Source organism: Phoca vitulina, unplaced genomic scaffold, assembly GCF_004348235.1.
Source record: "Phoca vitulina isolate PV1807 unplaced genomic scaffold, GSC_HSeal_1.0 scaffold20, whole genome shotgun sequence".
NCBI lineage: Eukaryota > Metazoa > Chordata > Mammalia > Carnivora > Phocidae > Phoca > Phoca vitulina.
In genome coordinates this window covers 18,976,248-18,998,760 of record NW_022589723.1, presented here as the reverse complement: position 1 = coordinate 18,998,760, position 22,513 = coordinate 18,976,248, and the positions used below count along the sequence as shown (strand labels likewise).

General features: G+C 40.6%; 1 protein-coding gene across 2 annotated transcripts in view; it reads right to left on the bottom strand.

Moving 5' to 3' along the window:
- Positions 1-16,095: 16,095 nt before the first annotated feature.
- The window catches only part of TMOD2 (tropomodulin 2), a 46,714-nt gene continuing 40,296 nt past the window's right edge, over positions 16,096-22,513 (bottom strand). For both annotated transcript variants that reach the window (XM_032417193.1, XM_032417194.1), the window contains 2 exons: positions 18,321-18,465; positions 16,096-16,176 (listed from right to left, as the gene is read on the bottom strand). In XM_032417193.1, coding sequence (XP_032273084.1) covers positions 16,142-16,176; positions 18,321-18,465 — 180 coding nt within the window. In that variant the 3' untranslated portion in view covers positions 16,096-16,141. The remainder of the gene's footprint in view (positions 16,177-18,320; positions 18,466-22,513) is intronic.

Below are 22,513 nucleotides of genomic sequence, written 5' to 3'. Positions count from 1 at the left end.
GCTTTCCACTGATGATCAGACGGATGTGTCTCCTAAATCTCATCAAATTCTTGAAAGTAAGATAATCTGTGACTGCGTCCACTGTACATGAAAAGAATTGTCTCACACAGTCCAGGGACATTGTACTCTGACTCGATGAGAGATTCATGTGATAGTTCTATATTTCATTATAAATTAATATACAGGTATTTTGGCTTACCAGCAAGTGTCTTACAAATTTCTGTGACACCTCTGGGGCATCACTCCTGGGAAAACTGACAAAATGGAGTTCCTGAATAAGCAAAGCAGAGACTACAGCCATCTAGATATGGTTTAGTGTCTGATAATCTAGGACATGCTTCCTCCCTGATCTTCCAATATGTGTGTTAAGAATACCTTCAATGTATTTTCTCTCTCTCTCTTTTTTTTTTTTAAGAGAGAGAGCCCACATGTGCACGGGGTGGGGGGTGTGCAGAGGGAAAGAGACAGAGAGAATGTCAAGCAGGCTCCACGCTGAGCTGAGCACAGAGCCCCACATGGGGCTCAAACTCATAACCCTGAGATAGTGACCTGAGCGAAAATCAAGAGTTGGAGGGGCGCCTGGGTGGCTCAGTCGTTAAGCGTCTGCCTTCGGCTCAGGTCATGATCCCGGGGTCCTGGGATCGAGTCCCGCATCGGGCTCCCTGCTCAGCGGGAGGCCTGCTTCTCCCTCTCCCACTCCCCCTGCTTGTGTTCCTGCTCTCGCTGTCTCTCTCTCTGTAAAATAAATAAAAAAATCTTTAAAAAAAAAAAAAAAAAAAAAGAAAATCAAGAGTTGGACACTTAACCAACTGAGCCACCCAGGTGCCCTTGTATTTTCTCTTTTAGCTAAGCTATTCATTTTAAATTTTTCCTAACAAATGTCTAAATCTTTTTTTAGTTGCTTTTTCTAAAATAACGTGATTTGGTGCTGGGTTTTCCCCCCCTTTCCTCGGACAAATATTAATGTATTATAACCACAAGGCTTACAGACATGAATCTCCTAAACCCATGTGATTTAAATATTACACATGGGGGGGACACATGGGTGGCACAGTCAGTTAAATGGTCAAACCCTTGGTTTTGGCTCAGGTCTTGATCTCTCAGAGATTGAGCCCCAAGTGGCGCTCCATGTTGAGCACAGAGTCTGCTAAAGTTTCTCTCTCTCCCTCTCCCTCTGCCCCTCCCCGCCTCATGCTCTCTCTCTCTAAAATAAATAAATCTTTAAAAAATAAATAAAAAATACTACACACGGGACCAGAGGTGTTAACAGTCATATCCTAGTATTGAATAAAACCGTAAAAAATAGAACCTTCCTAACTGCTTCCACTTCTGCTATGATCTATTCTCTATACTAGCAGTTTCTGATTTAAAAGCAAAGGAGATCATGTCACCTTCCTGCTCAAAACTACTCATGGCCTCCCAACACATTTCGAATAAAACCCCAAGTTACCACCCCTACAAGTTCTTATGTGACTTTATTTTCCTACCACACTCTCTCACTCTGCTCCAGTACCCTGGTTTCCTTGAGGTTTCTCCATACTGCCAAGTTTATTCCCACCTCAAGATCTTTGCACTGCACAGGAGAATGCTTTCCTCCCAAATACTCATGACTCATGCCGTCATTTTAATGAAGGTTCCGCTCAAGTGTCACCTCCTCTGGTCACCTTACCTTGCCTTTCTCCCCTTTCCTTACTGTCTTCATAGCACTTGTCACTACCTAATATCATCTTGCTCGTATACTCAGCATAAGCTCACGGAGGACTTTGTGCAACGCTCTATCCTTAGCACCTGCAACAGTGCCTGACACAGGCCGGAGATTCAATAAAGGTTTGTAAATATATGAATATTGAATCCTTCCCTCCCCCTCCTCGTCTCAATTTAGGACACAGAACAAGAGGGTTTGCCTGTAAATGCCAGACAGTGACCAAATGCAGATATGAAGCCCAGCTGTGAGAGGGTTGGCTCCACAGGACAAGACACAGTGAAGCTCATCCTGAAATGCAGACAGAGCTCTCTTTTAAAAAGACTATGCCTTGACAGATGTTGGCGGGGATGCAGAGAAAGGGGAACCCTCCTACACTGTTGGTGGGAATGCAAGCTGGGGCAGCCACTCTGGAGGTTCCTCAAAAAGTTGAAAATAGAGCTACCATATGATCCAGCAATTGCACTACTGGGTATTTACCCAAAAGATACAAAAGTAGGGACCCGAAACGGCACATGCACCCCGATGTTTATAGCAGCAATGTCCACAATAGCCAAACTGTGGAAAGAGCCAAGATGTCCATCAACAGATGAATGGATAAAGAAGATGTGGTATATATATACAATGGAATATTATGTAGCTATCAAAAGGAATGAGATCTTGCCATTTGCAACGACGTGGATGGAACTGGAGGGTATTATGCTGAGCGAAATAAGTCAAACAGAGAAAGACATGTATCATATGACCTCACTGATATGAGGAATTCTTAATCTCAGGAAACAAACTGAGGGTTGCTGGAGTGGGGGGTGGGGTGGGAGGGATGGGGTGACTGGGTGATGGACACTGGGGAGGGTATGTGCTCTGGTAAGCGCTGTGAATTGTGCAAGACTGTTGAATCTCAGATCTGTACCTCTGAAATAAATAATGCAATATATGTTAAGAAAAAAAAAAAAAGAAGAAGAAGAAGATAGCAGGAGGGGAAGAATGAAGGGGGGGATATCGGAGGGGTAGACGAACTATGAGATGATGGACTCTGAAAAACAAACTGAGGGTTCTAGAGGGGAGGGGGTGGGAGGATGGGTTAGCCTGGTGATGGGTATTGAGGAGGGCACGTTCTGCATGGAGCACTGGGTGTTATGCAGAAACAATGAATCATGGAACACTATATCTAAAACTAACGATGTAATGTATGGGGATTAACGTAACAAAAAAAAATTAAAAAAAAATAAAAAGACTATGCCTTATGGGTCGCCATTAATAGCGTACAGTTAGCAAAACGCATTCATAAAGAGAAAAAAAAAGGAAAAACCTAAAAATTAGATCGATATACATAAGTGAAAAGATAAATCCACTGAAGGCCTGTGGTCGATTGAGATATCTTTCTCAAATATTTGCTCCCCTCTACAGGATAGGACAGCCCTACCCACTGCTATGTGCCTTGCAGTGCCCTCCTAGAGACACTTTCAGGCTCGGCTATGATCTGGTAATGTTTTTTTCCTTCTTTCTTCAGATAGGTGTTGAAAGATGTCATACTGTAATCTCAAAGTTTATAAAACATGGACTTTGTTTGGGTCAATGAGATATGAGCGGAAGGGACAAAAGGACAAAAGGACAACAGGAGCCGTTGGTGTTTCTGGGGCACCTGGGTGGGTGGCTCAGTCAGTTAAGCATTTGCCTTCAGTTCAGGAGCCTGCATCGGGCTCCCTTCTCAGCAGGGAGTCTGCTTCTCCCTCTCCCTCTGTGTGAGCTCTCTCTCTCAAATAAATAAATAAATAAAATCTTAAAAAAAAAAAAGTCATTGGTGTTTCCCACTAGTATGCTTCCTCTTTCTCTCCAGGAGGAGTATGACACGTCGCAAATGAAGTTGGTCCATCTGCCTGGGTTGTAGAATGAGAAGTCACATGGGGCAGCCCTAAGCCAGACACAGGTGCTGACATGTAATGTGCACAAGAAGTAAACTGAGATCTAGGTGTGTTTGTTGCTAGAGACTGACTTAGCAAGAGCTGACTGCTGCAGTGCCTATTCGGTGAAAGGCAATAGAAATAGAAGTAGTATGCCCCCCCCCCCCCAAGCAGTGAATCCCACCTTGAATAATGGAAAACAGTAAGTTCAGCATATTGCCGAGAACAAATCTGAGACTGTTAAGTAAAATATTTGAATGAGGGACAGAGTATGGTTCCTATTAGTTTTCGGGGTTTGGTTAGAGTGAATGTGATTGATAAAATGATACAGTAAGTCTACTTAATGTACTGTAAGCCCTAAACACTGTTATCTTTAAACTTCCAGCCCGAGTAACTCATAAAGCATTTCGCGCTGAATCAGCATATGGAAATCAACACCAGCAGTGTTGGGGGTTCCTTTAGCAAATACTGTCCCTGATATATTTATGTATAAACATATATATATTTTAAAGAATTTATTTATTTATTTGAGGGAGAGAGAGAGAGAGCAGGAGCGTGGTGGTGGTGGGGTGGTCAGGGAAGAGGGAGAAGCAGGCTCCCCTCTGAGCAGGGAGCCTGATGCAGGGCTCAATCTCAGGACCCCAGGACCATGACCTGAGCCGAAGGCAGACACTTCACCGACTGAGCCACTCAGTCGGTGTATTTTATAAGAGAGCTAAGAAAACTTAAGCTAAAGACATAAACTTGAAACTAAAAGGTAAGGATTTCATTCTGGGAGCTTGGAGTTGGTTACAGTGGGAGGTAGGAATCAGAGAAGACAAACACCGTGGTTGGGACATACAATTTTATAGAAAGGATTCAAGCAGACTCCTTATTTATTTTTTTTTCAAGCAAACTCTTTAGCTTGAAATGTCCTTACCTATCACCCAACTCTGTCTGTTAGAAGCCTTCTCATGTTTCATTGTCCATCTCCAATGCCTCTCTTCTCACTCACACTTCCTGAATGCCATCAGCTGGAATTGATTTTGCTGTTCCTCCTACTTTCATATCCTATTACGCCTTCACCGGAGGTGCACTGAGTATACACCTCAGCCAAATGCCAAAGAACGGAGAACTAAAATTTTCAGTTGAAGCCAAGTTTGCTGACAAATAACACTACTAAAGAATAAACTCCTAGAATACACAAATAAACCTCAAATGTTATACCAAAAGTTAATTACTTTAACTCTATTATGTAAAATATTAGTGCTAAAATTGTAAAGTTTAATACTGTAGTATAGGAACAATAATTTCCCAGCACCATCAGCTGTTAAGACTCTTCTGCAGACACTATAGAGTTAAATTCAGCTAATGTAAGGGGATGAGCAAGATCCACGTCCTAGATGGAATTAAGTAAGAATTAAATTCTGGTTTTAAATTATAAATGCTGGTTATTCCAAACACTCCTACAAAGAACAGAGTTATAATATGATGTAATTTATGCTTCCTTATATTGTTTAAATTTTTATAAACATTTGTTGACTAAAAAAAGTTTACTCTTCTTCCTATCTAGCTGATGCATTCTCTGTATTTGTAGTTACTGTCAAATTATTTATCTACTTGAAAGTTCTTAATGATTTTTAATAATTTTGAATTGATTTTTAAATTAGTTTTGAACACAAAATAAGCCTTTCACAATCAGCAATTATTACAGCATTTTACTTACCAGTAATTAGTACACATTTACACTTACATAGAATTTTAACAAATATAGAGATTTTTTACTCAGATTATATCTAGAACACCTGCCTGTATCTGAAAATGAATATTCATATGATAAAAGGAAACCCAAATTACATACTTTGTTCTTATCAGTGATACTGTTGACTGATTAGCTGTAAGAATAACCTTTATGGGGTGCCCAGGTGGCTCAGTCGGTTAAGCATCTGCCTTCAGCTTGGGTCATGATCCCAGAGTCCAGGGATCCAGTCCCGCATTGGGCTCCCTGCTCAGGAGGGAGTCTGCTTCTCCCTCTGCCCCTCCCCCTACTTGTGCGTGCTCTCTCTCTAATAAATAAATAAAATCTTTTAAAAAAAGAATAACCTTTATAAACACATACTACCATGTCAAAGTTCAAAGATAATGGAAATAATATTGAAGTACACATTCCCAAAGCTGAGGCCCAAAGCCCAGGACAAATAGGAGATTTTTTTTTTTTAAGATTTTTTATTTATTTATTTGAGAGAGAGAGAAAGAGAGAGAGAGAGCATGAGCAGGAGGAGGGGCAGAGGGAGAGGGAGAAGCAGACTCCCTGCTGAGTCAGCCGGGAGCCCGATGCAGGACTCAATCCCAGGACCCTGAGATCATGACCTGAGCCAAAGGCAGACGCTTAACTGACTGAGCCACCCAAGCGCCCAAATAGGAGATTTTTGGCCAAATATCAAGATTCTTTGTCTAATGTGACTTAAGATAGAGTTAGCTTTTAGGTAGGACATTTACTTCTTAATCACAGGTAAGCTTTTAGCCAAGCCCAAAGTCTCTATCCACACAGATGGTAGTTAAGTCATATTTTTCCCATTCTGTCTTTTGTAGTTTACTTTTTTGGATTAAAAATTGGCAACTATACTGTTACTTGTATTAAATTTTACCTGATTAGATACAGGCTTATATCTGGCCTGTCCAGATATTTTTGAACCTCTCAAAGAATTCCTCGTCCCTCCCAGTGCCCATCAGTTGAAGAGTCAGTTGGTATTCTATCAGTATACCTCCAAATTACTGATAAACTGCTGATCCAAACATGTCAAGGAAAGAGCTGTGTGGTGGCTACTAAGCCCTTCTGGTTGAAATTCTTCCATTCATCAGCATTTACTTATGATCAAGAGTCAAAAAAGACTATTTAAACCAGTCATTTTACTATTTAGTTTCACCATTATGCAAACCACATTTCTCAAGGATCTTGTGAGACTCTGTCAAATGTCTTGCTGAAAAAAACAGTGTGTTCTTTTCCCTGGACTCCCATGATTTTCCATTTTCTCTAAATGAATCTGTGCTGCATCTTAGAGACCACTGCCTCACCTCTAAGTGCCGAAAAACCACTAAAGCAGATAATACATTTTCTAAAATTTTGCTCAGGATTGGTTAAGTTGAGTGGTCTACAATTTGGAGGACCCCTCCCCCAACACACACATACCTTTTGAGTCATGAAGCTGCCAGATTTCCCTATTTCATCTCCTTAGGTTGGTTGGGCCCCACACACAGCCCAATCTCATTCGAGCACACATACATCTAATTCCTCCTACTGAGGTCCTGTGACATGTGGGGCACTGGCTAGAGGCTGTGGACATCTGATGATGTTCCCTGGCTGTGGGACTAGGACATGGGTAAGTACTGGGGCAGAGGAGGCGTGGGGTGCCGCTTCTCATAGCCACAAGAGGAAGGCTGAATAATCAAACCGAGAGATGGAGGTCCATAACAGAGGAAAGCCCAGCACAAGACAGACCCAAAAGTCAAGGAGTTGCTCCTAGAGCCAGATTGCCAAATGCAAAGGAGGGTACCCAGAAAGCAGAACAGGTACAAACAAGTTAAAACATCAAGGAAGTCACAAGAAGCAGAGCTAAGTGAGAGGGCATGTCAGGAGTAACTCCTGAGTCAGCTCTATCTTGTTTATATTCAATTATTGGAGTGATGAGGGAGGGCTTATTTGCCAGAAGGAATGGACAGGAGAAACACAAAAATAAGTAAGATACAGTCCTGCTTAAATTCCTGACATTGCTGACACAAAATGGACAACTTTATTGGCATTAACATCCATGGATATTCAAGTTACCGTTTAGGATAGTAATACCTAAGTGCCTGCTACATGTCAGGCGCTGTCCTAAGTGTTTTACACATTAATCCTCATAAGAGCACAACTGTCACTACTGTCAAGTATGATCATGATTCCTATTACACAGGTGAAGAAACGGAGGCTAGGAAATCCACAGAAATTTATACAAGTGAGGTTTTAACTAGGCAAGTCGGACTTCGAAGTGCATATTTGTAACTCCTATTTATTACAGCCCCACAGCCTGAAGGAATCCTTTAAATAATTACTATACTTCCTTGTGCACAAGAAGGTGTGGAACAGCTTCTGTGCGCACGCACACACACACACACACACACACACTTTAAGTAAAAGCCTATGAAAAACATGCTGTGTTTACTGTGCTCAGATTCCTTCTTTGCAGAAATTAGACCTAGGCCCTCTGTGCTTCTTCTTGGACCTTTCCATCAGTCTAAGTGACAAAGAGGGCAGAGTTCAGCAGGAGGGCAGGAAAAATAGATTTTCTTGCTTTACCAGGGCAAATCTTTAAAATGTAACTTTGTTATTTTTAATGTTCTGTGTTATCAATCCCAGCATAGCTTAAAAAAAAAACCTTAATCTGAAGTTGACATTAAAAAATCAAGGTAAAACAATGAACCCTTTGGGATTATCTATATTCCTGCTCCCATTTATTCTAACAATTTTTAACTGTTTAGCCAAATGTGTGCATATTTGTTTTAATGAGTTCTTTCTCCCTCTGGCTACTTCTCATCTATCTACTTCTTATCTTCTTCATAATAAGGACACTTTATAGTCCTTTCTGCAAATGTACTCGTCTAATATGAGAACATGGTGCCAACCATTCATTTTAAAAAGACAACGTGTCTAAAAATTAGCCAGATTAAATCAGTCTTTACTTTCATTTTAAAAGGAAAGTTTATTAATTCCTAATGTTCTGTACATTTTCACTTGGAAACTTCATTCCAGACATAAATGAAGACATCATATCTTTGAAAGCAGAAAGATCTTGATGAATTAAAACAGTATACATTTACCTTAGCATTAGGTCTGGCTCGCTAATTCCAAAGGGTCAAACATTGCACCTATTTGTGCCCATTGGGATTCTTATTATCAGGGTAAGAGGATTTCACGCTTCATACATTTTGTTTTATCACACACTTATTTCCCACAATGTCCACTTTCACATTTAAAAAGCAAATTAGTCTTTCATTCCCTACTGAATAAATGTCTACCTTTAATTGAAAAGTTTCAAAATTAAAAGTGAAACTATGTGAATTTTTCAGTAATTGCTTAGCCAAATAAATGTTGCCAATATAAGTTTAAACAGTTTACAAAGCATTATTTCCTTTGTTCTCTTCAAACAATACAGGTACACACATAAGGTCACACATTACAGGCATCAAAACTGGTAAGATATTACGATTGGTGGCATGCAAGTATTTTACATTTTTAAATGCAATGAAAAATGCTGCTTGTTTTCTTTCCTTGAGTAGATGAAACAGAATTAAGATAAAGTTTTAATTAAAATACCAATATTATTCCACAAATATAGTGGGTTTTTTTTTAAACCAAAATGGCAGAGATAAGAATTTTAGGTCAGAATAATTTCTTTCTTAACTAAAGATTGTCACTGGCAATGTTTGGTACTAAAATAAAATTTCCTTAAAATGCACATTTTCTATTCATCTCATTTCACCATATGGCCAATTCCTATCTATTTGCATTTAGATCATCCATGGGAAATTTTAAAACCTGGGCCAGCTTGTCTCAATTGCACAGTGTATTTCTGATTGGCTTCTCTCTGTTATCAATATGTGCTTAAAAACACACACGTGCGCGCACACGCGTGCGCACACACACACACACACTTTAAGTAAAAGCCTATGAAAAACATGCTGTGTTTACTGTGCTCAGATTCCTTCTTTGCATTTCCTCCTCTTCTTCTCCACCAATTTTGAGGAGAAAATATTATATATTTTAAAATCTCCTTTCAGAGAAAGCTGCTCCTCCAGAACTATTCTGAAGACAGTAAAAACCGCTGAAGAGAACAGGTAACTGTCTGTGGAATGTTCAGACCTCTTCCTCTGGATAAAGCCTTCTGAAGAGAGATGGAGCTGCAATGGAGGCATTACTCACGCATGCTCAGAGGCAATGGAAACTTCAGAATAATAGGATTATTGTAAAGCTTGGGAGCTGGGAGGGACCTTAGAGAGCATCTAACCCACTCTACTTCATTTTACAGATGAAATGTAGACAAGAGAGATGGAAAGTCTTGCCCAAAGTCACACACAGCTAGCATCCAAATAGCACATGATGACCAATGGAGCATCATTCTTGCGGGGCAGGAGGACAATTGAACTCAAGCAACATTTATGAAGCACCTGATATATACAAAGCACCTTACTAGATGCTACTGAAGACACAAAGCTTGATGAGATGGTCCCTGCATCCATGTGCTTATGAAAGTCCCGTGACGCCACATTTCAATATCTTTCTAAGCACAAAAATACTGGCTAGGGCTAAGGTTGCTGCTGGTGTTAACAAGGCAGTTGCTGCTTGGGAGAGCTGATCTCACAGGTGACATTTTCTCCCTTTCACTGTAAGGGCTTGACCCTGTTAAGCCGCTGCTAGAGCCTTAAGGATAATCTTCTCTCCTAGGTCTCCTGTCATACCTCAAGTCACAGCCTACCCCTGTGGTGAGAGAGCCTGGCAGGAGGGCAGCACTGCCCCAGACTCTCCTCTCAATTCTTAATCACTGTTTGCTCCCCCCACTTGTGTCCAGCCTTAGACTCACTGCAAGGGTCCCAACCACATCCTGGGGTACTGTCAAGATGACCCAGGAAAATGCTCTACCACACACATCACTGGTATATAACACCCACCCACCCATCAACTACCTCTCCCGTCTCTGTGTTAGAAATGAAATAATTCCAGTCCCCTACATCATACCCATGCTGTGATTGCTCATACTCAGTGGTCAGAAGAAAATAAAACAGATTGAAGAGGCAGTGGAAAACATTAGTGAATAGATGATGAAAATGATGTCCCACTTTTGTATAGCCCTTTCCACTGTAGAGTTTTCATCCCATTATCTGATTATTTTCTCACCACAAATCTGTGAGGTAGTTAGTGAAGCTATTATTCCCATTATAATATAGCTGAAGAATCTTAGGCTTGAGAGACTAAGTGGCTTGCCCCAAAGTCACCCAGCTAAGATAGTGTGGAGCCAAGTGTCCAGATGTCTTGACTCCAAATCCAGTGCTCTTCCCCCTATGTAGTCTATAATTGTCAGGCAATTGAATGAATTGCCCATGATCATATACCTGCTAAGTGTTGGTGATGGGATTAGGAGTCAGCCTCCGAGTCGGTTAGCATGGTGCCCTTCCACCATACCAACTAGCAGAGCCGGTGTGCTCAAAATGACTACCATGGAAGATGTCAGAGAAAAGTCCAGCCTCCTTCACCCTCTCCCAAGTCAATGATGCATTACAAAACTGGGACAACTTCTGCTAAGTGTATGGCCTTCCTAGAACAGTACCCAGATCCAGGTTACAAATTTAAACTTTGTAACACCTCCTCCATCCATCTCCTGGATGTTTAATCACTACTGTTATGGGCAGATGGGAAGGCGGTGGTGAGCTGAGCAGAGTTTACTTCTCCCCTTAAGCAAATGGAGACCTTTAATTTCCATCTTCTTCCCCGCCTCACTCAGCCCCTCCACTTAATAACTTCTGAACAACAAAACAAAATTCGATCTAATCTAGAGTTGGGAGCAAGAAAACAATAAATCCATCTTGAGGTTCTGGGTACTCTTTGCTCTCAAGCTTGTTCCCAGGAGGCCCGATCATGTGATTTTCATCCAGAGGGCTCAGCCTGATGCTGCCAAGCGTTCTCACACCTTGCCTTTGCATGTGCCCCAATCCTTTAGCTTTGAGGATGGTCTGTTAAGTGGCAGAGATATTTGAAGTGAGGAGCAATAAGGGGAACCTGCTACAGGAAGGCAGAGCTAAAACATTTCTTTTTCGTTCTCTGCTCATTAAAATGAAAATAGCTATTATTGCATCATTAGTGGAAGAGTGGAAGGAAGCTTCAGGATCATGACTTAAAAGCTGACACCAGAAACAATTCCAACTCAGTAAAGGTAACATACCATAGAACGCAGTATTCATAACTTACTGCCCCCTGCCCACTTCCGCTGATGCTATCAAAACTTGAACTAAAAAGATGGTATCCACTTTGCAAAAAGGCACTCTACCCCCCAAACCCAGAAACACGTATCAAATTGTATTAATCCAGAATTCTTACACTTTCTCTGTCTCCTTTACACTGCCTGGGAGAGGGCAAAGTACATCATATCCCTGAAAAAAGGAAGTATCTGCAAACTGTTTTGTAAATTTAAATGGCTATCCCACATTTAAAGCATGCTGATGCTTCACGCCGGTTTCAAGTTTGAGTGTCCGAAATGTTCTCATGGTAGTTCTTCAGAGCACACTGGTTTCCCTAATGTTGGTGCCCTGCCAGGGGCCACATTTCTGTCTGGAAGAGAAGCAGCTCTTCTTTTGGTTTGGTGTACCAAGCTTCCCTTAGGGAAATTGTTCTGAGGAGTATAGGCATTGGGATGATTTCTGAGTTTTTAAATGGAGATGGGCTTTTGTTGTAAGATGAACTGGTGCTCTAAGATGGGTGAGCTGCACGTGCCCCTCCAGGCTGGTGATTGTCCAACCTAGGTCCGCAGCAGCTCCAAGAGGGGTAAAGGAAGAGGGACCGGGAGACAGCATCTCCCTTCAATCCGTCATCCAGCTTTAGCCAAATACCACTTATAGTATTTGGTGATCTTTATGTACAAAATATTTATATACAACTTACCCTACTAAGATGGAAGGAAGGGGCGTACTCGTGTTGATGAAGATGAACGTGCTTGCACTTACACACTTCAGGCACATGAAGAGTTTAGTGCTGGAACAATAAAATGATTTGCAGGCTTCTAATAATTATTCCCTAAGAGTTATCTTCTATACATGCTGTGAAATTTGGTGGTTGGTAACCTAAGCTGCCAACTCCAGGAAGTGATTTGCATTGAACCTGGGCCTGCAGCAATGCTAAAAAAGGACAAGGGAAATGGAGCTGGGGAGAGTGCATCTCCCTTCAATCAGTGGTCCAGATGTAGCCACATACCTCATTAGATAATTAGATATTTGGCCACACACGTGCACAGCGTGTGCACGTGCGCGCGCGCACACACACACACACACAATTTATTTACATTATGCCCTATCAAGATGAAAGGAGAGGATTTAATTGTGTTAATGAGGATAAAATAGCTTCCATTACACACTTCAGGCAGATGGGGAGATGTAGTGCTGGACTAATTATATAATCTCTAGACTTCCAAAATTCTCTCTTAAAAAGTCGTCTTTCACATATGCTGGGATGGGTGTTGGTGATAAGAGCCTGCATGTCCTGATGTGTGATCTGACACTAGCATGGGCCTGTGCAAGTCTAAAAGGGGGAAGGAAGTGGTCTGAGGGGAGATTATCTCCCTTCAACCAGTTGTCCAGATGTTGTCAAATATCTCAAAATGTAGTACTTGGCAAAATGCATACATATAAAAATATTTTATATACATTATGCCCCACCATGATGGATGGTAAGGGATTAATCATGTGCAGGAGTACGAAAAAGCTTTACTTAGACACTTTGGGCAAATGGGGAAATGAAGTCTTGGGCTAACTCAATGATTTATAGGGTCCCCAAAATGTAAGTTTATCTTCTAATAGTTATCTTTAATATGTGAATACTCATGGAAATGTCACCTTTCAAGCTACTTTAAAAAAACAAGTAATGATAAGATAAAGTGATTAGTAATAAATATTTGATTTTATAAACTCTATTACATGTGACCCAACTATTTCACAAGCTAAAAACAGGGCTAAATTTTGTTAATAGCCCACTATTTTGCTTTAATACTATCAACAACCACAGCACAGTCACCATCAAATTCTTTTCTTTCTTGCTTTCTGCCAGAGTTTATCAGGAACTGCTTTAGCCCCCAGTCCTTGGGGCTACAGGGAACACTCTGCAGGATACAAGATTTCATAGAGGTGAAGGCAAGAGAGTGAATGAGGAAAGAAAGGAAAAAGTGTTACTTGAAGGGCAAGTCAGGGATTTAGCACTTACAATATATCTGCAACAAATCTAAAGGAATAGGAGAAAGACACTTAAGAGAAAGGTTCTTCCTTTTGACAACATGGTAACCAAAACATGTATACAAAAAAAGAACTGTGTACAGGGTGTGCTGATGAATGTTTATCAACCAGCAAAGTAGGGGGGGAAACACGTCCTGATTTGTAACATTTGCTAATTTCCATAGTATAAGTACTCTCACCACGGCCAAGTTCAAACTACCAACAACAAGTCCTAAACTTCTGAGTTGGGAAGAGATGCACAACAGCACATCATTATACAGTATTTCTGTCATACAGACAAAATAGATCTGAATAATCTCAAGAGCAAAGAAAATTAAAAGGTAGTTTTGAGTATTATTTTTGTTTTTTAAAATAATCTAATTAATTGTAAGTGCATGCCATTTAATTTTTAATAATGGCTGTGTTTAACAACGAATTTGCAAAATTCTTGAAAATTTAATAATTGGTAAGCCTGTAGGAGTTGCCTCCAACATACCACACCTAAATGAGTAAGAGGGAAAGAAAAATCAAACTGAAAACCATCAAATGATATTTACTATGTTTTTATAGAGAGAGAGATAGTCAAAAGCTAATTAAAGGATTTTTAGAATTCCAAATATATCAACATATTCTGCTCATTATTCCCTCAAATAATGTAAAATATTGTCAAGAAAATGAGAAGTTTCAAAGGATTTTAGTGATACGGATGTGAGTTCTTATAATACAGGTAAATGTCCAATTTGATGAAGGTTATCTCTCCTAACCAGATTCTCTGTGTTTTACAAGCTAACTAGAATAATGCACTCATTGTTCTCCCAATAGCTTGTTTTACTACTATCGAGCAACTCAGGAACACTCAGTAACTAAACAAATTCGGACTTGGGCCCATCTTCTGCTGAGTCAGCAATCTCTTTAGCTCCAGGTGTCACCAGCACAAGGGATGTCGCCTTTCCAAGGCTCAGAATTTCAGACAAAAGAAGAAAAAAGAGAAAGAGTTGGAAGGGAAGGAGGGGAGAAGAGAGAAGAAAGGGAGAGAGGGAGAGGTGCCTGAGGCAGGGTCAGGGTGCCAAGGACAGCCTCGGGCACTGACTGTCATCAAAGGCATGTGAGCTGGAGCCAAAGACTGTAGTCCTGTGTTTCCTTGGCTTAGCATCACACTGTTGCTCTGCTAGATGAAAAGCTATTGCACACAACCACGCAATCACCTCAGTTGTACATTCACAGGCTTTGTCCTTGAGATGACACACATCTGGAGAAGCGATAATTCACACTTTTTTCCTGATGTCTGCAAAGCTCTGGATAGATCATGCCATATGGACAAATGTTTGTATAAATAACTTGAACATTCACATTTCATTCTGTGATCTTGTCACACTAAAGATAAAGCAATAAATGCCTCTAAAATTTGCCAAAAAGGGGCGCCTCGGTGACTCAGTCGTTAAGTGACTGCCGTCAGCTCAGTTCATGATCCCGGGGTCCTGGGATCGAGCCCCGCATTGGGCTCCCTGCTCTGCGGGAAGCCTGCTTCTCCCTCTCCCGCTCCCCCTGCTTGTGTTCCCTCTCTTGCTGTCTCTCTCTCTCTGTCAAATAAATAAATAAAATCTTTAAAAAATAAATAAATAAAAATAAAATTTGCCATAATGATGCAATCATATGTATCAGACAACTCTAAGGTGTAATTATTATTGTTTTATTGAGGAGTGTACTGTGTTAAAAGCCGCCCTCTTTCTAAAATTTAAAAATTTCTCATCATGTCTGGAAAAGTTTAAAACAGCTTTGTAAAAAGTTTTATCTATTAGAGTCATGTTAAAGATCGATTTTTGTTGAATAATCAATAAAGGTAAGTGTGCTAATTAATTTTGCTGCCTGTAAGTCTACCTTGAAGACTATTCATGGGTTACTATTTCAGACTTATTTGCTGATGCTGTGTTAAAGTATCATAATGCTGCCTTGCTTTCAGGAAGATGATACCACTGATCTTCCAACAGTGGGACACGTGCATTTAGTGATTTTTCTGGAACTGGGGGAGAATTTGCTCCAAGTTGGTCACATTTTCTCACCCAGTGAAAGATTGGCAATACTAACTTCTTATGTGGTCAGAAGAGTACTTCTGATGTATTTAGCCTAACTCAAAGCTATGCATGTAAACAGAGATAGGCCTCTATCGTGATCACAGTTACAAATACATGTATATACTAAATTCCTTTCAGTGATTTAAAAAAAAAAGAAAAGTTCATGTAAGAAAGCCAGGCAACCCAATCTGAAAGTGGTTAAGTAATTTTCGATCGCTGTTACCTACTAAAGCTCTGCTGAGGTCCACTGGTGCGAGTTGCCAGAGGTGCCCGTGAGCAAATGAGACAATTGTATATCTTAAAAAATCCAAGATAAATAAGTAGTGCTAAAAAAAGAACAACGATTAAATTATTAGCCAGGTGGTTAACGGAAATGCACAACCTTGAATAAAATGGTCCTGATGGGGAAGGAGAAGGGTTTTTGCTTGCTTATTTCTAAATGGCCACCATGGTGCAACTCAGCCTCGTCTTGCGGAAGTTTACCTTCGGTCTCCTTCAACTCGCTTTTTACGAACTAGGTGAGAAATAAAGACAGGAAAGAAAAAAGGTAAATTGAAGGAATGGTGCTTAAATTCCAGAGCAACAACATTAATCACACTGAACAGCAATCCCACACGTTTAAGGATATAGTTATCTTAAATTTCAATACTCAATTACCCAGGGGCGCCTGGGTGGCTCAGTTGGTTAAGCAACTGCCTTCGGCTCAGGTCATGATCCTGGAGTCCGGGATCAAGTCCCGCATGGGGCTCCCTGCTTAGCAGGGAGTCTGCTTCTCCCTCTGACCCTCCTCCCTCTCATGCTCTCTGTCTCTCATTCTCTCTCTCGCAAATAAATAAAAAATCTTAAAAAAAAAAAAAAAAAACTCAATTACCCAGTTCATGCTATAAATGGAAATGATATAATAACCTAGTGTTTTTGCGGAATTTACATTTTAAATAAAGTCACGTCTGATATTTGGGAACTTGAATGTTAGAAATTTCTATGGAGTGGCAGGTCCAGAATAGACCCGTGAAACAGTGAAGTCCTGAGTATTTCCATGGTCACATACCCACAGCCTCTGTGCAACCTGATCCCCCCCTGGCTTTAACTCCCCAGGACGACACATGTACAATCTATGAATTCAGCTTACGGCCTGAACACCAGGAGGAGCCGCAAACAAATGTTCAAAGTTTCGAAACCTGTTTTATACAAACCACCTCCCCGCCCCCCGCAAGTATCAGCTTCCAAAGAAGGGGTGATTCAGATGGCAGGCAAACTCAGAGATGAAGGTTCCCTTAAGTGGGTACTTAGTATCAAAAAAGTTGCTCTGACGGCCCATTCCCAGTTTCTGCAACCCATTTCCCCCTTTCACCTCTCCACCTGCAGGCCTGTCTGGTGGGTACGAAGAGGGTTACTCTAACCTTCCTGGATTTGGCAAAAAGGTGCCCAGGCTGTGGTCCTGCCCTAACTCTCCACTTTAAATAGCCCAGCCTGCAGAAAATGAGACAAAAGCTATTGCCCACAGCTGCCACTCCTGGGCTCATGATCGTTTTCCCATTTACTTCAAGCCTTTTCTTTTGCCTGTTTCTCTTTGGTCTCCATGTTGTTCAGCTGTGGACTCCCTGCAGTTCTCCTCGGTGCTTTCTGACTGCTGCCTCCACCCTTCCCCAAAGCCCTGTGTGCAGGGCTGCCCCCTTAGCCTCATCCTCTACATCCCAATGGCAAGCACTGCCATATGCCTGGCCAGCCTCCGGAGGTCACACAACCTACCTGGCCCGGGCCTCAGCAGCTTGGCTGAGCACGCCTGGGCAGGGAGAGGGACACTAATCTTTGCCTGCCCCTTCCGGTTCCAACTCTTGGTTTCTGTCTTGTCTATGATCTGAATCCTCCCCATGGCCAGCACTCTACTTGGCAGAACACTGTGCCCAGTTCTCCCAGCCAAGGTCTGGCCTTCTGTCCCCAAACCTCAAACTGGGGACCGAGTGCTGCTATTGGCTGGCTGCTTGCCAAGTGACTGTCGGCTCTTAGATGTCCTGTTGCCATGCTGCTTCAGGTGACTGAGCTGTGCCCACACCAAGCCTTCCATATCTGTCCCATTCTTCTGTGCTGTGGTTGACCAGGATATGCCCCCTCTCATCCTAACAGAAGAAATGTTACGGATCCTCAGCAAAGAGTAGGCAGCAGGAAAAATTAAAGAGGGGCTAACTGAAAAAGCTACTTCTAAGTTTATAACATAGCTCCATTAGTTTACTTCACGTGGAAATCACCAAAGTATCAGACATAACTGCATTTGTACCCAAGTGCAAAAGCACAGCCAGGGGTCAAACATAAGTGAACTGGGAACTTCCATGTCACTGTATCCATCTTCTGGTGCAGATAACAACAGAGGGTGGCTACATGTAAGAAGTAAAAGAGAACCAAATACATAAAGGAAACCAAGCAAAAATCAAAGCCTGTCTGGAAAAAAAGAACAAATAGTTCTTCTTGAGAGAATGCTACAATAAAATTGAAACACCGCAAAACTGATGAGAATTCCCAGGATAACGTAATAATGTGCCTTTGATCAAGGACTGACACCAAAGGCCAGTGGAATGATGTCTGTGAGATATTGTATCTGAGGTGGAGAAATAGTCACCGTACTCTTCTAATTGCTAACAGCACACATTAGGGCTGCATTACCTAGGTCATTATTCTTTGTGATGGCGGCTGCCACCCTTGTTCGAGGCCCTTGCTTGGTAAACTGATATCCAAACTTGAGGATCCTTGAATTCTCCTCGAGCATCTGGGCAATTTCCATCTCCACAGCAGTTCCCAGCTGCTGTCTCTGGTTACAGGTGCGGACACATAACAGGATGACCAAGAAGAAAGAGGAAACAGTTACTTGCATGGGAGAGATGCATAGCTACTTGCTGGACAAAAAGGTAAAGGGGAAAAGTCTCACATTGAAAGGAATAAAGTCACTTGAGATATTTTTCTCCCATACAGTCACTTGAGACCTGCTCCTTGTCTAGAAGCAAAATCCAACAGACAGCCAAGTCTGTTGGCATGCTAAACTGAAAAGACTAAGCCAATTATTTATGAAGGAAAAGATGATTCCACATGTAAAATTAAAGCAAAACTAATATTCGGTGTTTCCAATTTACCCCAGTTTCTATGGTTTAAACAAAGGGTGTTTTTAAGTAGTGAAACTGTCTTATAGCAATCAATCCAATTACTGAATTTTCTATTCTGGGATCCATTTCAAAAAATAATTAAAGGTCATCAACCAGCTGGCCATTCTTTCTCAGCAGATTCTCAGTAGGCGATCCCAAAGAAAACTTCATTGTGGTTTGAACCATGGCCAGGACAATTATCAAACCCTGAAGGGGTTATTCGGCTGTAGAAAAATCCCCAAGTTTTTTAAGTGGGTGAAAAGAGGTTTCTTGGTTTTTTTGTTTGTTTTTTAAGCTGAGACATAGAATAAAAAAACTAAAAGCAGAATAAAAAAAAAACAGGGGCATGTAAATATAGGAATTTAAAATTAATCAAAATTTAACAGTTAACAAAAATTAAAATTCAATTTTTCCATAATATATTTATTAAAAATTTTTAACTTAAAAAGTATAGGCTTGGGGCGCCTGGGTGGCTCAGTCGTTAAGCGTCTGTCTTTGGCTCAGGTCATGATCCCAGGGTCCTGGGATCAAGCCCCACATTGGGCTCTCTGCTCAGTGGGAAGCCTGCTTCTCCCTCTCCTACTCCCCCTGCTTGTGTGTGTTCCCTCTCTTGCTCTCTCTCTGTCAAATAAATTAAAAAAAAAAAAAAATCTTTAAAAAAAGTATAGGCTTATTTAGAAAAAGCACATAAAAAGTGTATAAAATACAAAAGCTCCCTTCCCCCAGTTTTCCATTCCCCATAGAGAAAGCCAGTTTGGCATATGATATGTAGTCTTTTAAAACATTTTCTATGCATTCATATGTATACCTAATCATATGTACATGTATGCTTTTTCACATAAATGGATTATACCAGCATATTGTTCTGAAACATTTTTATTTCTCATTTAACATTAAGAACACCTTTTCCATTTCTACTATTCTATACAACGCTGCTGCAGTGAATTTCCCTCGTACACACAGTATATCCTAGGACATTTCTGCAAGTGTGCCTGTAGGGCAAATTAGGGCTGGGCCCAAGAGTAAGCATGTTTCAAATTTTGATACATTACTCAGTTACCCTCAAAAGTATGACAGTTTTTTACTCCTACTAACAGTGTTTGAGATTTACTATTTTCCCTACCCTGGTCAACATAGGATATTATCAATCTTTTCCCCGTTTGTCATTCTAATTGGTGAAGATTTATATTTCACTTCTATTTATTTAATTGCTTTAATTTGCATTTCTCAAATTATGAATAAGAACAATTAATTTTCTTATGCATCTGTATTTCTCTTTTTGGAAACTACCAATCTCTGTCATTTGTATATTTTTTTTAAACAGCCCATGGTTCCTTTTTTTTTTTAATTTGTAAGTTTCTTATATATTAGGAAATTAGCCTTTTGTCAAATGTGTTGAAAATACTTTGTTCAGTTTGTCTTTTGACTTTCTTTTTGATTCTCTTTTCATTTTCATGTGGCTAAATTTATATCAATCTAGATTTTATATCATGTTTAGGAAGGCTCTTCTGATTTCTTCTATCAGAAATTCTTCTGATTTCTTCCATTTTATGATTTCATATATTTTCATATTTAAATCTTCATTTCATCTGGAGTGAATTTTAGTATAAGAATCAAGATAGAGCCCCAACTTAATCTTGTTCCAAAATGCAAGTGAAATTGTCCCACTATCTTTTACTTTATCCTTTCCTCACGGAGGAACTTTGCTACAAAACTCTCAGGTGTACTTGGATGTGTTTCTGGAATCCACTGTTCTGCCAAGTCTATTTCTACGCCAGCATCATGCAATTCTGATTGCTTTATTATATTTTAAAAATACGCCTTTTAAATTTGGAAAATGTAAGTATTGAGTAGGTGGAGGAGAAAATTTAGAGAGAAACTTTTATGTTCTAGGCAAGGCCTAAGGTCTAATTCTTTGCTCCTTTTCTCTTTTCACTCAGCAACCTGTCAAACCAGTCTCTCCCCAAGAAATTAACAAAATGTGGTATTTCCAGTTAGACAATAACAACTCTGGGTATCCAGTGTAGAAATTAGTGTTCTAAGCTAATGGGAGGGAGAGGCAGAGAAAAGAGATCCTGACCTCACAGTTCCATGAACAACTTTAGCTCACGACATGCTTTAGAACAGTGGGCTGTACTAAGGATTGAGACTTGAGCTAAGGCTGGGGCTGCCATAGCTATGCCTTATGCCCCTGGTGCTATCCAAGGGCAGAAGGAGCTCATGGGGTTGTGGCTGATGGGGAGGGATGACATAAAAGTCCCTTTACTTCCCCTCACAAATCTCACGCCTTTGGAGTCCTGCGCTCGGGTAACATGCAGGATGGGCATGCTGATGGCTATATAAGGGATGTAGGAGCTGCAGAAAATTATATTGGGAAGGAGCATAGAAAAGAAAGGGAGAAAGTAATGTAACACAGGGCACCTTTCTTTCTCAGCCTGAGTCTTTTTATTTGAGGTCTTCTGTGTCATATAAACCCAGGGCAACAAATGTAGGCCAAAATTTCTTATAATTTGTCTGTTTCCCTTTTATAAGTCACTAAATACAAATGAAAAAGAAAAATCAAAGTTTAAGCATACATTTCTTCTGTTTTTTTAATGACCTTTTTTGTTTACTCAAATTTATTTAGCAGTTACCCATCTGTTTCATTAATATGCATCACCGATTGTCCTTCTCACACGGGGCATCTGATTAAACCATTACCCATTTACCCAGCGCCTAGCCACGGCAGCCTGCCCCAGGGACGGGCCCTCAGCAGGCCTTCACTCCGGCGCGGCTGCCCGCTGCAAGGGTGCTAAATTGGTCTCAGCTGCGGGCCCTGCCTGAGGAAACGGTCTTGCAGATTATTTTATTTCAAACCCTTCATTACACAGACGAGGAAACTGAGGTCTACTTCTAATAGGCTATGAGTCGATAAGCAGAATTTGGATGGAAATCAAGTTCTGACTCTGAATTTCCTCTTTCTTGGAATAAAGCAAGGAATTTTTCCGGTTGCTCTAGAAAGTCTCAATCCTCTTGTCAGAAGTGTAAAGAAGCTATTTCAGAGGCATATTGGGGAATAAAGTGGGAAAACTACACCATTCCATTCTAGATGACTGAAAAGGGGTGATAAGGTTGATGTAAGGGGATTTAAGAGAGCAAATTCAGGATTTGTATTTCAGGGTCTTCTTCACATGCATTAGGAAAAGCTGCTCTAGTCTCAATGTTCAGGTTTCCATCTCATTCATCAGATGTAGGGTTGCCAGATTTAGCAAATAAAAATACAGGACACCTAGTTAAATTTGAATTTTGATTAATAAAAAATAAATAATCTCAATAAATAAAAAGAAAAAAATATATTTTAGTATAGTATGTCCCAAATATTTCATGGTACATACTTATACTAAAAGTTATTTGTTGTTTATCTGAAATTCAAATTTAACTGTATTTTATCTGGCAATCCTAACCAGGTGGTATCTTACAAGGAACCAGGAACATAGTTTCTGGAACATTACTTCAGATACGGGGTTTCATAATGGCCTAAACCAACATAAGAAGTTAAATACACTTTGGAATAAGGTATCCACTTCTGTCGTAGATGTCCTGGAAATAATATGCTAAGAGCTCACTTAACTACTTCCCAATACTAGTTCATCTGATAAATATTCCTGAGCTATCACTTCTTTTCTTTCAGTTCATATTTCTCTCTAGCTCATTTCCCTACTCTCCCACTCCCTGATGCCT